Here is a 17,010-nt window from a genome sequence, read left to right as displayed (position 1 = left end):
TAAAAGCACAGGCTCTCCCGTGCTCTCAAGTCTGCCAGCTATGGGTTTGTTGGCCAAGGGTGAAGAGAAGCCTGAATTGCTGAGCACACCCTGGGAAGGGTAGGATTTTCCTACAGGTTGCCCCCGTTTCAGTATTTCTGGTTAGGGGAGACAAACTGAGCAGTGAGTTGGGAACTTCCTAATGCTGGCTGGCTAAGTCTGATCCCATGCTGCAGCCAGCACTTCTTAGCTGAGATAGGCCAGAGAGGGGAAGGACTAGCTACTTACTGTCAGGACAGCAACATACTAAGAAGCCTGTCTTTCCTTTGCATCAGTTAATTAGATCAAGTTACTTAATTTACTAAAAGTTCAAAACAATATGCTATAGGTAGGTCCTCAGATATCAGAGAATATGTGTAGCATTGTTAAACCTGGGCCTTTGAGAGTTATTGCTTAAAACTTAAAAATCTGAGTATGGCCCTTCATAGAGTAGAAAGAATTTATGCCTTTCAGGGAAAGAGAAAAAAGATTCTCTTTTTTTTAAAGGAGAATCTCTGTGTTTAAAATACAGTAAAATACAAAGTTTTGTTAATAGCATTTATCATATTATACTTGGTCTTCTCTAAGAACACATTTACAAACTCACAAAAGAATAGCATTAGGAGAAAAGGAGATTTAAAAAAAAAGATGTTTGTAATAAACACCAAAATTCCAAAGCAAGTATTTACTGTGGGCCTCCAGTTGGTGTTAAGACCTCGAAACTGGTCTCTAAGACCCTGGTATTTGAAGTGTATTCTACTAACACCATTTCATGGTGTGGTCTGGCTGCAGAGCAGCCGTTGACTGAAGGTCAGATATATGCTGTTTAGACAAATAGAATGGCCCCTGGGGTTCTAGAGTGTATTCTTTTCTAGAGACTATAGAACAGTGGTTCTTACTGTCTGTTTTTGCCATTGTTTAGTGAGAGGTCCAGAGTAGCTGAGTAGTAGCAAAATTTTGAAATTCCAGTGGCTGTCGGACAGATTAGACCGAAAAGGAAAAATTAAAAAGGAAGTAAAATGTTAGCAGAAAAGTTCTTTTTATACAAAATCATTAGTTATTTCGATCTGCCAGACATTTATTTCAAGAAGCTTATGTACCATGTAATACTGTAACAGGAAAAATAATTGAATAACAGCAGAAGGGAGATATTGATAAGGAGCTAAATTCTTCCCATTTACATATATATGTATGGATGTGTGCTGAAGCATACATCAGATTGCCACTTTTTTTTGTGCTGAGTTTTTCATGGAAGAATGAGCTTTATATCAAATGCTCAGTGTTTTATTAGGGCATTTGCTTTATTATAACTGATCAAAAAGTAGTAGGAAGAATAGCTTTTCCCATTTCACTACTCAGTGTTCTTGCCTGGTTTTTATTCTGATGCTATTTATGTATTTTGAGGTATGTGTATATTTTAATAATATGAAACCTACTGTGTGTGTATATACACATATACATGTACACACACACACACACTGCAGAAGTATAGAGGACAGTGGGGCATGGGCAGTTCAGAAAAAGAGGAACCTTCAGTTCTCTAGAGAATCCTTAATGCTCTGCTATATATGTGGTGAGATTCTGGGATGCCACAGCCCTGTAAATAAAGCCCTGATGGGCTGTGTGCATTTTACATCATATGTGTGTGTTGCTGAAAAAAGATATATATGTATATATATTCCATTTGCCTGGTTATTGTTCTAATACTGCATATATTACATGCATGCATACATTCTATGTATATGTGTAGAAACATCTATGTAATATCCATACATGTAATGTGTGATATATAAGCACCAGGGAAATGGTCCCTCTTTTTCTGGACTGCCTATGCCCCACTACCCTCTAGACTCCTGCAGTCTGGAGCCGGTGCTCTGGAGGGGCAGAGTTGTGCTGGAACACAGAAACACATGTGTTGTATGTGATTCAAAGCTTTTGAGTTGATTCTTAATATGGAAATATGCCATTTCCCCCTTCAGAATACAATGACAGATTCCACAATACTTCTGGAAGATGTACAGAAAATGAAAGATAAAGGCGAAATAGCACAAGCATACATTGGTTTGAAAGAAACAAACAGGTAAGTTGATCCTATTTATTCCTGTTTTTGTTTAGTTGTATTGATCTGTAGTCTTCGAGCCTCCTTTTTTTAACTGCTGTTAGTATCAGTATTTATTCATTTTTCACATTTTTTATTGTCATTCAAGTACAGTTGCAAAGTATTTATTTACTGATTTAGTAGCTTTCTGACCTTCAAAGGGAATCCAATTTTTTCAACATATTCAATAAAAGCTCATAACATGGGTAGCATTTTCCATGAGTCGTGTCAGGGAAAAGTTCTTTATACCCAGGGGTTATGTGTCTGTATCTTTAAGGTCTGAGCCTTGAGAATAAAACCAAGTTGGTCACTGTTGGACTGGCTGTCGTTGGTGGTCACGATTATGTGTTGTTCAGGCTGGTTGTGAAGGTTTATAGGGGCAAATGCAGCTTTCAATAATCAAAATTTAATGTGAAATGATGAAGTATCTGGAATAATATTAGTATTAGCCGTATAAGTCTAAGGGGGTTCTATAATTTCTAGGATGGGACCCTGATACTTGAGACCACATTTTTGTTGTGTTCCCTAAAATGTTCTAAGAAGATCCTAACTCTGGTTTTATTCCATTTACTCTAAATATAAATGAAATTGCAGGTGGCACTTAGCTCAGTCACTCTACACTCAAGAATCTTAGGTGGGCTGGCTGAGAATGCAGGATTTGAACCATCACTGAACGGCTGAACTTTCCTAAAGCTTTTTCTGTGGCTGGGGTTTATCACAGAATAAAGCACATCTCTGGGATTCTGGCAGCCTTCCTCTCGCCACCTTCTCGACAGAGCCACAGTGCTGTTGAACTCTGCACTTAAAAGACTACATGCTTAAAAGAACAGGGCCAGTGATGATCGCAGAGAAAGACAATTCTGGAGATTTTTATTGTTAGTATACAGTCTGGGTCTCCTGGTGTATAGTATCACGATTAGTATATAGAAATACTTCACAAAGTAAATCTCTTCTTTTATGGGAAAGGGTGGAGAATGTTTATTAAAGTATTAGGTTAAACTTGAACTTTAATTTATGAATTTAAATGATAACACATTTTATATCTGACACATTTAAGAATGTGTCAGTATAAAAATAGCTAGATTACACTGTTCATCCATCAGCTATTCAGTTACCAGATCTTTATTGCATGCTTATTTCATGCCAGGCCCTGTGCCACATGCTGGGAGTAATAGCAGTCCCCAAGGTAAATGCATTCACAGAGTTTATAGGCTGTGGGGGAGACGGCTGAGAGAATTTGGACTTCACTTCAGTGGTAGTGGAAACGGTTGGAAGATTTTAAGTAGAAAATGATACAATGAAGTTTGAGTTTTAGAAAGTTAACCCTGGCATTTATGTTCGAGACTAGATTGTAGTGGAACTAGGTTGAAGGCGTAAAGACCAGTTAAGAGGCTATTCCTGTAATCAAGTGATGGATTTTGGTGACTTTGACTTGGTTGGCGGCAGTTGGGATTGAAAGAAACGGGACATGTTGAAAGATACAGATGATGATGATGAGGTCGGTAAGCCTTGTGTTTTATGGGATGTGTCAGTGAGGACAGGGAGTGGTGAAAGGTGACTCTAAGTGTCTGCTGCAGACACTTGTTTGTATGTGATGATGCCATTTTTCATCCTGGGTCTGGGTGTAGGGAAGTATGGGGTGGGGATGGTTGGTAGATTTACAGAAATTAAATTTAAGGGGCTAGGAAGACATCCAAGGAGAGAAATCCATTAGGCATCTGAAAATATAGATACAAAGCAGGAGAGATGTGTGGGCTGAAATATAAATGTTGAAGTCATTGAGCATATAATAATACAGTTGAGACCATGCAAATAGATGAACTCTTCAGGAATAGGTGGTAGGTGGAAAATAAAAGAGCATGCTCTGGAATCTGTTTTATGTAAACGTCGTTTCAACAACAGAAGTCTAGGAGGAGGGCTGAGAACTTGGGCTCCGGCATCAGATAGCGCTGAGCTCCACTGTGTTCCCCTCTGTAACCTCCAGGTGTCTTACTTCTAAGCCTCCATGTCTTCTTCTGCACTGTGGCAAATGATAGATATTGGGTTACTGGGGGAACTACATGAAAAAATATGTGCAGAAGAATATAGAATAAAACTGACACATAGCAAACCCTCAACAATATTATTTTTATTAATTTATTAATATTAATTTTAAAACTTCATTTTGAAATGGATTGTGACGGTTGCCTCACAAAGGCGATAGCTAGTTTTCACTCTGTGTGTGACTGTTGTGGTTACTCTCTAATATAATAAGATCACTCTGCTAGATGAATAAAATGTTAAAAACATGTAACTTCTTTATCATCTTTTGAGTCATTTCTTATTTTGCAGGAAAAATAGCTGTAGATCCTTGATTATTTTGTTTTATTTTCCACCCATTTATATGTTACATATTTTTTTAAAAAAATAACCAAAAATAATTTTTGTAATAACATCTTGAAGCTATCTGTAATTAACAAAATCAATAATATTGATAGTAAAATATTGAAATACCATGTGATGCTGTTGACCATCATCATCTCATTCCCATCCCGTATTCCTTTGTGTTTTGCATTGTTGTTCCTTTTGCATGGAAGACAATCTGCTATGGATTTCCATGAGCTGGCTGAGGATGGAGAGCTGTGGCTGGTTTATGAAGGGTTAAAACAAGCCAACAGGTTATATTTGTCTCCTCACAATGGAATGTTGTTAATTTGTTGTTTTTCTTACTAACAGTGGCCTCCTGACTTTAAACTCTATATTTCTTGTACACTAATTGTCTTCCTAGGTAAATGTCAGAAAAACTTAGAGCATTCAGCCAGACACCTTGCTAAAAACCCTCCCTCCCTAAGCAGTGCTATTAGAGCTGAAAGAGAGTGATGGGGTATAGAACAGTGACTGCCCGCTAAGTGAAAGGTGTGATCTGGTGTTTCTTCCAGGAACTAAAACTTGGGAGTATCTCACAAGGAGTTGGAAGGAAACCAAAACCTTTCAACTAGAGCTCAAACTACTGTGGGGAAGAGATTAATACCCATTACTTAGTGGTTCCTTGTTTGGAGTAATAATCAGTCTAATGGATATTTGCCTATGGTGATGTGGCTGCATTCTTACGTATTATCGGGTGGCCAAAAAGTCCATTCAGCTTTTTCTGTAAAATAAAAGACACATTTTTTCATTGTCACCAATAACCTTATTGATTTGGATATTTTGAGTATGTCGGCCATCTCCTGCTATTGGCTTCTAGTGGGTAGAGGCCAGGGGTGCTGCTGAACAGCTTCCACTGCCTAAGACAGCCCCACAGCAAAGAATTCTTTGGCCCAAACAAACCACTTTGGACACATTCAATCAGTCACAGCACCTTCTCCATACCCTGCACAAATCTTTTGTGTTTCAATTGCATTTTTATCTTTCTTGAAATAATAAAACATAATATGCCAAAAAGGTTGCATATCTTCTTCCATCTTCAATATTGAAATGGCTACACAAAAATTCACCAATTTTTATGTTTTTTTAATGCACACTGGTATGACAGCTGTCACAATACAATGTAACAAAATTGTTTTTGAATGAAATTAATGACAGCTAAGCATTACTACACCCATCATACAGAAAAAACTAAAACTTTTTGGCCAACCCAGTGTTATCACGCTGCCTAACAGCAGTATTTAGCACATGATTTGGCATTCTGTGTGCTTATATAAATGTCAGATTTGTGAAACAGCACATCTGGAGGGTTTCCAGCACTGCTGCAGCTCAGAATAATTACCCAGACTCAACATGTTAAGTATGTTTAGGGGAAAGCAAATAAAATTGAAATGGCAATATCGTCCTAACACAGACACTCTTCTGCTCTAGTCATATTTGTGTCTTAAGAATCTCATAGAAATAACCATTTTAGTGATTAAGTTGTAAAAAATACCTAATATGCTATTTGTTCAAGGGGCTTCTGCTTATTCTGCTTTGTTCTGTTCATAAACCATTGTCATTTGTGGTGTTACTGGTTCAAATATTCTTGAGATTTTATACCCACTAAAATATGTTTAGTCTTCTGTTAACAGTTTGCTTGCAATGGCATTCCTGCATTTTGCCCAGCAGTTGCTAACCAAGGGCATTAGAGTAAAAGAACACCTTTTTCTTCTTCATACTAATTAATTTCTGACTGTAACTTTGTTTTGTGTTTAGAAAAGGGGTGAATGTAGAAGTGTGGGTGAGGGATGCAGGGTAATGGGAGCATGCTCTTTCTCTGCCGTTCTCACTGCCAATGGCGTGGTCTGCCTACGGGGCAACTGACCTGTGTGCTTGTATTCCGAGCAGCAGTGATCCACTTTGTTGGTCCTATTAATATTTATGGCCTGCAACCATGTCCTCTTAGGATTTAGGTTACTGATATGGAGGTTTATGGGGACAAAGACGATGACAGATTTAAAATATTTTATATGAAATTTCAGAACTACCTGTCTAGATATGGGCAAATCTATATATACTTCAGAGGAGCGCTCCAGCCTTTCTGTTCTTCACAGATAAGAGTAGATAGTAAAAAATTGGGACTCTGGTTGCACCCTCTGCCTGATATTAGAAATGCTAAAATTCTTCAAAACATTTAATTAGACCAGGAGTTTGTAATCTTGCTCTGTAGTGCAGTTATTTTATGGCAAAGGTACTGTCTTTGCTAACTTAAATGCTAGTTTGTAGTCAGCCAGATTAAAGCTATGTCTTTTAATTGATTATTTTACTCATCATTCTAGTAAAGAATAAAAGCTAAAACTCCCCTGCTTCTCAAGGCCTTTGAGAACTTGATTCTTGTGGCAGGGTCCACGATTTAGAAAGACACAAATGTGAGCATTCCCATCCTTTTCTGGTCTTGTTTGAGTTTCCCGACCTCAGTCAGGTCAGAAGTTACACAGTTGCTTGCCCCCACCAAGCAGGAACTCGTGTCATCTCCCTTTCCTGTCTGGGTGGCTTCTCCACAGGCTCCTGGAATCCCAGCTCCAGTCTCAGAAGAGGAGCCATGAGAACGAGGCCGAGGCCCTCCGCGGGGAGATCCAAAGCCTGAAGGAAGAGAACAACCGGCAGCAGCAGCTGCTGGCCCAGAACCTGCAGCTGCCCCCCGAGGCCCGCATCGAGGCCAGCCTGCAGCACGAGATCACCCGGCTGACCAACGAGAACCTGGTGAGGACAGGGGCCTGGCCCGAATGCTCCCCAGCAGGCAGGGCCGAGCTCTGCAGGGTGCTCCTAGTTGCTGGGCGGGAGAACTCACTGCCCCACACTTGTTGCCCTCTTACTCGAGGGAGACCCAGTGAGAAAAGTAGGACTCTGTTGGCGGAAATGAGCCAGCCCTGTGTGCAGGTTGTGTTTCTCGCAGAAGCCTCTCTCAGACCTCACTTGGAGGGCCTGAAAGGTATCACCCGGCTGTATGCCAGGCTTTTGATATCCGTGTTTCTGTATAAAATCTATGCTGTAGTGTCAGCCTGGTTTTGAGAAAAGCTATTTAGGACTAGTAGTGTTTTCTCTTTTTTTGTTTTAATTCAGGGTTGTAGTGATCTGTAATAAGTAATTTGGATTTTCTCTGATGATGTAACAATCTGAACTATCCCTCCATTACTCCTTTAGTGATCATTTTACATTACCAATAGTTTTTAGTGCCGTCTGTGTAACTATCCTCTGTATTAATCAGAAGCAGAACCCAAAGGTGTTCTGCTCCCAGCCCATCTGTCCCTGCGAGGCTAGGAGGACAGCAGGCTGCAGGCCGCCTGTGGGAAGGGGAGAGAAGGCTGAGGGCAGTGCTGAACTCATTCCAAAGTGACTGAGATATCACTGATCTGTGGGGGAAATCTTCTGAATCATGAGCTATTTTTGAAATGTCATTTCTTTACTCAGGTTTGTTGTTGCTTAAATTTAACTAACAATGCTTAAATGCCTAAAAATTGATAAATATACTAAATGATATAAAAATAATCGATCATTGTATAAATTTGCTGCTTATAAATGATTGTCTCCAAATACAAGGTGAAACCATGCAGTAAAGATGCTTCTGGGTGGCACATCCCTGAGTTCTTTCACCAGGCTGATTAAGCATTCTCTTGCAACCTTGTCCGTAGTGTTAGTTTTCTTGGTAATTTTCCAAAGCTCATACAGAAATAAAGTAAGCCCCCAAATTCTAAGCTGGTAGTCCAGTTAATGAGCTTGTCTGAGATTTAGGAAAACCCTTTGTAGGTCAGCTGCTTCTCCTGCCTCCCTGACTACTAATTTGGGAGAATGGGCTCAAACTTAAATACAGAGAACAATGCACTTTTTCAAAATCATTTTAGTTTCTCAATCTTAATTGTACATTTCTTCAGGGAGCACCTGAGCAGAGCATTATAGCAGCTGGGAACCTAGGCTTAGTTCTTGGAAACGCTCCCCTGCGTAACCCGCCCTCCCACTCACCCCCCACCACAGGCAGCGAGATGGTTTTCCTTCCTCCTCCAGTGAACCTGCTTCACAGGCCTCCCCGTGCTGCCTGGTAGGGAAGGAAGGCCCACAGCTCCCGGCCAGCCTTCCCACCTTCAAACAAGAGTGCCAGTATTGCCATTACCCCACATCCGTTTTGTCTGTACTCCCTACTGTGGGTGCAGCAGCTGGGGAGAGGGTCTGAGGAGTGAGGTCAGAACCGAACAGCCTCATCTGGGGACTGAAGACCCCCAGTTTGTTTACCTGCTATTTGGTGGCATCCTGGCTTTGACCTGTTTCCTCTGAGCATGTGAAAATTTATGAGTATATGTATAAAATTGGAATTATCTCTACTGCCTTTGTAGTATAGATCAGAGGGCAGTGGCAGGTAATAAATCAGAGACTTTTGAGTATATACTATTTCATTAAGTCTTAAAATGTTTTAAAATTGATTTCACTGAGAGGTAGCGTTTCCCTCAAAGACACAGAGAAAAACAAATATCCGTTGTGCCTGTTTTTTCAGTATTTTGAGGAATTATATGCAGATGACCCTAAGAAGTATCAATCATATCGGATTTCACTTTACAAACGGATGATTGTATGTAAACTCAGAATGCTTTTCTGTTGTCTTCTTCGCTACTTTTAGCCTCTGTACCTGAGGGGCTGCCTGCTCCTCCCCAGGAGGTCTCTTCAAAAACTTTTTACAAAATCTGTTTCTCCCTACAGCTGTCTTTCAGCCAGTGGTGTCCCCTCTGTCAGTGCCCCGTGTCCATTGTCATATTTGGTTTGTTATTAACACTAGGCTTGCAGTGTGATGGAAGTCAGAAGTGGAAAGCCCCTACCTAAGTTCGACTGTCCTTAAAACTTTCCACAAAACATTTTGTGTATTCATCAAAATTTATTTTGCCTCTTCCCCTTTAAAAGAAAACATTCCACTGGAATAGCAGTGCATTTTGTGGGCATTTAACTGTCTTGCCCACATGGAGTCTACTGGAAAAGACTCCGCAGTGAGCCTGCTCTCCATCACGCTGAGAGGACTTTACTGCACTGTGTATTTTAACATTTGGCTTTCGCTGTAGCTGCACTTCCCGTGCCTGCCAGTGTGAGCCAGGTGGTGGCTCCACCGATGTGCTTTTCTGTGAGACTAACAACGCTGTTTCCGTGGTTTTGTGGCTGCTTCCCTCCTGTGCATTTTAGAAGACCTGTTTTGATCTTGCTGTTGTATTTCTCATTTTTATCTTTAGGATTTGATGGAACAACTTGAAAAGCAAGATAAGACTGTACGGAAACTGAAAAAACAACTGAAAGTTTTTGCAAAAAAAATTGGTGAACTAGAAGGTATTTCAAACATGTTTTATGACAATTGCTGACTCTTCATTTTATGTTACTTATACTAGTGGCCTAATAGGTTTGCATGCGAATATCAGGGACGGTAACAAAAATGACTTTCAGCAAGCCTAGTGTCTGTGAAGGGGGTCCTTCCATTGCGAGATGGGGGAAAACGTTCTTTTCATTGTAGTGAAAATTTACAAAGCAGGAGAATCCATTCAGCAGACATCAACGACTGGCTTCTATCTGTCAGGCGGTGCTAGGTGGTGTTGAACAGAGGATAAGAGCATGGATTCTGGAGCCAGGTCTCTCGGGCTCAGATCCTAGCCTTGTGCTGTTGGTCACCTGGTAGTGGGCAAGTTACTGAACTTCTTAATGCCTCTCTTTCCCACCTGTTAAATGAGAATGAATACTGGTCTACCCGATGTGGTTTGTAAAGATAGATGAGTTAGCATATGCAGTGTGTTAGTGTCGTTCCCGACACACAGTAAATGCTATATGCAACTTAGTTATTATTATTACTGTTTTTCTTAGTATTAGGAATACTAAGATGAGTAAGACAAAGTCTGTGTCCTCAGAACTTAACCATGTAATACAGATAAAAAGAGAAGTGAATAAGAAGTGAATTATAATTATGAAGAAATAAGATTTGTAAAAACATCTCATGATTTATATATGATGATGATGGGAAAATACCTTGGAATGAATTAAACATCAGGTGTTGTTATAATATACAAATGAATCTCATCTTGTGCACTACTGTGTTTGTTCCTTCAGGAGGCACCTATCTAGGGGCCAGGAATAGGGCAGTGAGCAGGCTAAGGCCCAATTCTGCACTTGCTCCCAACAACACTCTCATTGTTCAGGAGCTTTAGGGACCCTCTTTGGAACTGCCTTCAGGTCTATGCAGACTAGTATCATTTTGACCAAAACTGATGCCGTGCAGTCTGACTCCCCATCCGTTCCCTCAATGTCACTCTGACTGATTCTTGCCTGGCTCAGAGAGTGAAGAGTCCCTGACACTGGGAACGTTCGCAGTGATTACCATGACTCACTCTGTGCTTTTCATTCCCCAGCATGCCAGGCCTGCCATAACTGTTCTTCTGTTAGGTCTTCCTGCTTCTCTTGGCCAAATTCTGCTCAGCCTTTGAAATCAGAGACGTGTGCTACATCCTCAAGGGCATCCTTTCTGATCACCAAACAGGCCCATGGTTCCGCCCTCTGTGTACCACAATTAGACTCATGCCTTTTATGGTTTTTCACTGTCATATTTTTAGCAGTTTTTCTGTTTGAATTATTGACTTCCTCAATGGACTGTGAGCTTCCTGAGCTTAGGACCACCTGTTATTTCCCCCTTTTTGCACAGCACCTAGCATAGTGTCTGACCTATTGTAATTGTTCTGTAAATGGCATCATGGACGTGTACTGTGAAGAGTATAATATTCCCTTGGATAAACACATGGTGAAAGAGAAATTTAGAAAAAAGATTACTTTGCTGCTGTATTTTATATATAATCCTTTAGCATTATGTGCTTCAGATGTTACATATCTGAATAATGTTTTAAACTTCCAGTCACACATACAGGCTAAATGTCTGTTGGCAAAACTTTAAAAACCTTTATCCAGAGGTCTTTTCTGCACTCAATTCTGCACTAATTACATCATGAGATGATAATTAGATGGAGTGTTTGCTTGAAAAAAACTGACTTCAAGGGCATCGATGTGTGAGATTATTATTTAAAACTCTTAATGGTTTCACTTGTTATTTTTAAGTTTTTACTCAGCTTTCATTGAAGAGATAGATTGAGATATTTCAAGATGTTAGCAATTTTAAGCCATAATCAATCAGAAATCAATTCGTCTGTTAAACCATCCTGCCAGATATTTTCTCAAATGTGTAAGTAACACTTGAGAAGGCAATTCATAGATTAAGCAAAAAGGATGTTATAGTATTCTTGAGAAAAGTTGAGTTAAATGATACGTGTCTAAAGAATAAAATGAGATCTTTATTTGACTGGCCAGTGGCTGAGAGCAGCACTCCCCCACCTCCCAAAATTAGAGAGTAAAGGTGATGAGACTCTTCCCGCACTCTTGTCTTCCTGTCCCCTTCTGCCCCGTGATACAGACAATGCTGGGAACATTTAAAAATCTTAGTATATTTTTTAAAATATGTTATTTCCTGTTATTTCCCCTTTTTGGGGAAATAACATACTTAAGTTCTTCTGGTTGAAACTAGCAAGACTCTTGCCTCCTGTTATGGGTTACACTTACAGAGATTGTTTTAGAAGCCAATGAAAACTTTTTTAAAAATGCCAACATATATTATTTTAGCAGAAATTACATAGCTAAGTGGAGAATGCTTCAAAATTAGATATGCTTTGAGTTATATTTTAATCCAGGAGTGGGTGTTCCATCTCGATTTTCACAGAGTCAAGGAATCTGGAACTTAAAGAATTCTATAAATGAGTTAATTATTTTATGGGAGAAAAAACTGAAGCCCAGAAACTCTAAGCAACATCCCAGGTCTCAGCCAGTTAGTGGCCAAACCATGAGCAGAACTTGAGCCTCCTGAGGGCTGCTACCTTCTCTCCTCTGGGTCGTAGTTCCAGTAGCATGTCTCTATTTACAGGGATTTTCTTGGCTGTCTTAATTAAGCCTGAGATCAAGATTTCCCTGGTACCAAAGTGAGAAAAAATACATTTAAGAAAATTCTAGTGTCCTTTCCTGTTCCAGGACAGAAAGGTTTAGAAATATTTTTCCCTCAAGTATAAAGAATCTATGAAATAGAAATAGGGATTGCTTCAGGTCTTTCTGGAAGGGTGTCGGTATTAGATGGAGTATTGGACTGACTGTCCCCGAGGTCTCTTGAATCTTTGAAAACTGGGGTGGCGTCCTGGCTTCTCTCTTTCAGACTTTATATTTAACTGCTGCTGTATAAGGGTTGGCATTTTATTTTAATTAGTACAAAGATGACTTGCTAAATGAATCAAAGTCATATCGAGCTAACATCTATATTTTATCCAAGGTTTTTAAAGACTCAAATCTCTGGGGAGAACTCAAAGGCAGAGACAGCCCTGGCTAGTATGATTCAGCGGACTGAGCACCAGCCTGCAAACCGAGAGGTCACGGGTGTGATTCCCGGGCAGGGCACATGCCTGGGTCGCAGGCCAGGTTTCCAGTTGCGGGTGGGCAGGAGGCAGCCAGTGGATGTATCTCTCACACATCAATGCTTCTCTCCCTTTTCTTCTTCCTTCCCTTCTCTCTAAAAATAAATAAAATCTTTTTTAAAAGGCAGAGAAAATTTTTAAAAGAAGTATGGCAAATTTTAACTGACATTTTTATATAGAACCAAAAATATCTTGGTTAGAGATTTTACAAAAGGAAAGTGAAGCTTCCTTTTAAAACATGAACTCTCTTAATAAAAAGGTTTTGCATATTTCATAAATTCTGAGGTACACAGTTTTTGACATTTTAACATCTCCAAAATTAGGATGTGTCTCACAACTGTTGGTGGGTTACAGCTTAATTGGCAGTGTTTTCCTTCTTTAGTGTTACATATAATAATGTTATTTCATAATCAGTGGCCCCATAGGTATGATGAAATCAGTAGGTTTAAAGCATTCTCTTTGCGTAATATGAAGCCAAATACGTACATTTATTGGTAAACTTAACATGCCGAATCTATTTCCTCCCAGTTTCCCCTCTTAGGATTGCTTCTGTGACTGAAAATGACTAGTCGTATAGATAGCAAAGATGCCATTATTTTGTGTTTTATGTGCAGCATGGACGTGAGCTGTGAGGGCCACTTTGTGTGGACTTCAAAATCCCGATGCTGTTGTGTTTAAACTGACTCCAGAAATGACACATGTAAAACTGAATAGTCTAAACCTCCTATCTCTTGTGTGGACACATACAGTTTCCAATTAGCCCTGTGGCTTCCAGATGGCACCATGCACCTGAAGCACTAGATGCCACAGTGCCAGTTTGTCCAGTCACAGGATGATCACCCCCTAGGTACCGCAGTGTTGATGGACAGTGGTGATCTTCAGCACTGGCAGTCCTGGTGTGTGCGCTGCAGCAAGAGGTGCACGGGGTGTCACCAGCCTCTCTGCTCCGTAAGCGAGAGCACTTACCGGGGTGGGTGTTCTCTCTGATAACCTCCCCCTGTGGAACTGGCCTCCGAGAACTAACACAGGGATGGCCCGGGAGAGACAGAAGCGGCACGACTGACACCTTGTGGAGTCGGCAACATTAAACTTTCTGATGCATCTAATCTGCGTTTGTTCAACAAGTCTCTGAACTCCAAATAGATTTCTTAACTGCACCCTTCCTGCAAGTAAAACAACCTGCCTACTCGAGGGTCCCCACAAACACCACCGTAACTAACTCGTGTGTTCCCGTCCCTTCACTTGCGTCCCCCATTCAGTTCTCAATTTTGAGATGATACTGGAGACTGTTTTTAATCCTCAGTGTAATCCTTCTCCAGCAGCTGCTAGTGACAGTAGCAACCACATTTCACGTCTAAGACCGTTCGCCAGTGGCTGTAACGTAACAGTGCAACGTCGAGGCAGGATATTCAGCGCTGTACTAAAAACGAAAACTGAATCGTGTTTGGGAAATCACACAAATTGGAAGTGGTTTTATCTGCTCATGGGTTCTTTGGGGATGAGGGACAGCAGGGGAAAGTTAGGTCTTTGCCTTGGGAAGCCTCTGTAAAAAAAATAATAATACATTTCACATCAACTAGTGTGAAGAAACTCCACCCTACCAGCTGTCTTGATGTGGTCTGAACTGATTGCAATGATAGACTTAAAGTAAATGGTCTTTTTCTTTAATGACTAGATTCATAGAGCTCAAGGTGAGGGGGAATGTTCTATACTCTTTCTTCTTCCTTATAGACTAATGTGTCTATCCTTCTGTGATTTAAAGTCTAAATATCTTTAATCATTCATGATCAATAATGATTCATTAACCAAGAAGTCAAACCACTTACTCTGGGGACATTTATTACACAGTAACCTTATTATTTAAAAAACACTTTTGAACCAAGTACGCTTCTCTGACATCGAGAGCAGCCAGGCCCTGGTGGGCAGTGGGGCATCACCCCTGGTTTTGCAGCTACAGCCCACGTTGGCAGGAAAGGCACTCAAAGAAGGGGCAGTGAAGGGGCAAGTGCGGCGTGCCACTGTTGCCACCGAGTTTGTCATTTAAATGGTAAGGACATGGAACCTTCTCACCTTTTCTATCTGGAAAACATTTTCCTCTCGTATTTGTTTTTCATGAAGTGAGCCAGACGGAGAGCATATCCCCAGGGCAGATCATTGATGAGCCCATCCGTCCAGTCAACATTCCCAGGAAAGAGAAGGATTTCCAAGGGATGCTGGAGTACAAGAAGGAGGATGAGCAAAAGCTTGTTAAGAACCTGATTCTGGGCAAGTATTTTCCTTTTCTTTCTTCTATTCTTATTTGTATTCTTCCTTAAACAACAGACATTTATTTCTCCCAGTTCTGGAGGCTAGGAAGCCCAAGAGCCAGGTGCCAATCAGTTTGGCTCCTGGCGCGACCTCTCGCTGGCTTTCGAACAGCCCTCTTTTGGCTGTGTACAGCAATAAACGAGAGAAGATGGGGTGGGGGGCAGTATTTTCTGGTACACGAGTCAGTGGTGGGAGAGACTAGTCTAATATTTGAAATATTCAACACCAGTTTCATTACAGACTCTGCATTATAGTGCTATAGAAGTGTCCTGACCATGTGGCGTGTCATCAGTCAAACTGCAGGGACACTTGCCTCCGAGGCAAGTCCCCCTGTGAGAACCCCTGGAGGCCAGGCCTTCTCAGCTCTAGCTGCGCATTGAACTACCCTTAGAAGCTTCTGAAAAGTATTGTTGTGTGGTCCCACCACAGACTGGTGGCATCAGAATCTCTAGAGGGGAGAGCCTGGCCATGTCTAATTTAAAAAAAAACCTTCAGTGGATTCTGACATGTAGCTACAGTTGAATACCACTGTTCTAGGACATTTAAGTTCCTGAATTTGTTTTCCCTACTTTCCTAGAAAGTGTATGACTAAATATATCAATAACAACCATTCAGTAATAGGGGAAAAGTAACAAAAGAATTAAGGAAAATATTCCAGCAATGGAAGAAGGGGTCTGGACAAATGAAGGGCGTGGGAGACGCACTTCAGAGCAGCGTGAGACCTGTACAGGCTGAGTGTGAGCCCACTGGCTCTGCACGAGCACTTTTCACATGAGGGTGGGGAATGACTGGGGAGTGTGCACAGCCTGAAAGTTGTCAGCTGAGAAAGCCAAAAACCTGTCAGCCTTTGCATAGCACCCTTCCCCCAGGCACCAGGGTGACGGCAGTGTGATTGGCAGGTAGGCCTGATTTAATGTTCCTAAGGTTCCTGGCATTAAACTTAGTACTGTATGTAGGTGAATAGGTGCTTAAGTTTCACCGTGATCTTTATTTGTCAAAAATGTGCCCTGGCTGGTCTGGCTCAGTAGATTAAATACTGCCCTGAGAACCAAAGGGTCACACTGGTTCTATTCCCAGTCAGGGCACATCCCTGGTTGTGGACCAGGTCCCAGGTACAGGGTGTACGAGAGGCATCCACACATTGATGTTTCTCTCCTTTCTCCCTCCCTTCCCATCTGTCTAAAAATAAGTAAATCTTTTTTAAAAAAAATGTTAAGGAACCACTGGTTCTTAAGCATAAAGTTTAAGCAAAGATTCATAGTTCAGTAAATATTTAGTATACTTTTACTATGTGCTGAGCATTTTCTAGGTACTGAGTAACAAGGTAAAGTCCCTGTTACATTCCAGTGTGAAAAACAAATATCTAATGGGGTAAAAAGGATAAAGAGTGAAGGCAGATGTACCTGTTTATATGGAGCCATCAGGAAAGGCCTCTCTGATAAGGGGGTCCTTTGAAAAGGCCAAGGAAGTAAGGAGGCAGTTCATGCTGTCATCTGAGGAAAGAGCATCCCAGGCAGAAAATAGTTTGCACATGGGTGCCGGGGTGGAGTGTGCCTGGCATGTTCAACCCACAGCAAGGAGGCCGATTTCACTGGAGACCAGTGACCTGGGGCGGGGGGTGGACAGGGCCACACATAGCACATAGACCACGGTGAGGATGTCATTTTGTAGATGAATGAGGTG

At 41.1% G+C, this 17,010-nt stretch overlaps 1 protein-coding gene across 4 annotated transcripts in view; it reads left to right on the top strand.

Moving 5' to 3' along the window:
- The window catches only part of MYO5A (myosin VA), a 185,177-nt gene that overhangs the window by 153,361 nt on the left and 14,806 nt on the right, over nt 1–17,010 (top strand). Inside the window, exons 30-35 of one of the 4 annotated variants that reach the window (XM_037054646.1) lie at nt 1,998–2,098; nt 4,693–4,773; nt 7,066–7,264; nt 9,048–9,122; nt 9,769–9,862; nt 15,139–15,285. In XM_037054646.1, coding sequence (XP_036910541.1) covers nt 1,998–2,098; nt 4,693–4,773; nt 7,066–7,264; nt 9,048–9,122; nt 9,769–9,862; nt 15,139–15,285 — 697 coding nt within the window. The remainder of the gene's footprint in view (nt 1–1,997; nt 2,099–4,692; nt 4,774–7,065; nt 7,265–9,047; nt 9,123–9,768; nt 9,863–15,138; nt 15,286–17,010) is intronic. The other 3 variants (XM_037054649.1, XM_037054648.1, XM_037054650.1) reach the window with 3 other exon arrangements.

Source organism: Sturnira hondurensis, unplaced genomic scaffold (assembly GCF_014824575.4).
Source record: "Sturnira hondurensis isolate 20B ecotype Veracruz unplaced genomic scaffold, ASM1482457v3 Scaffold0008196, whole genome shotgun sequence".
Taxonomy (NCBI): Eukaryota; Metazoa; Chordata; class Mammalia; order Chiroptera; family Phyllostomidae; genus Sturnira; species Sturnira hondurensis.
This window is presented reverse-complemented; position numbering and strand designations above follow the sequence as displayed.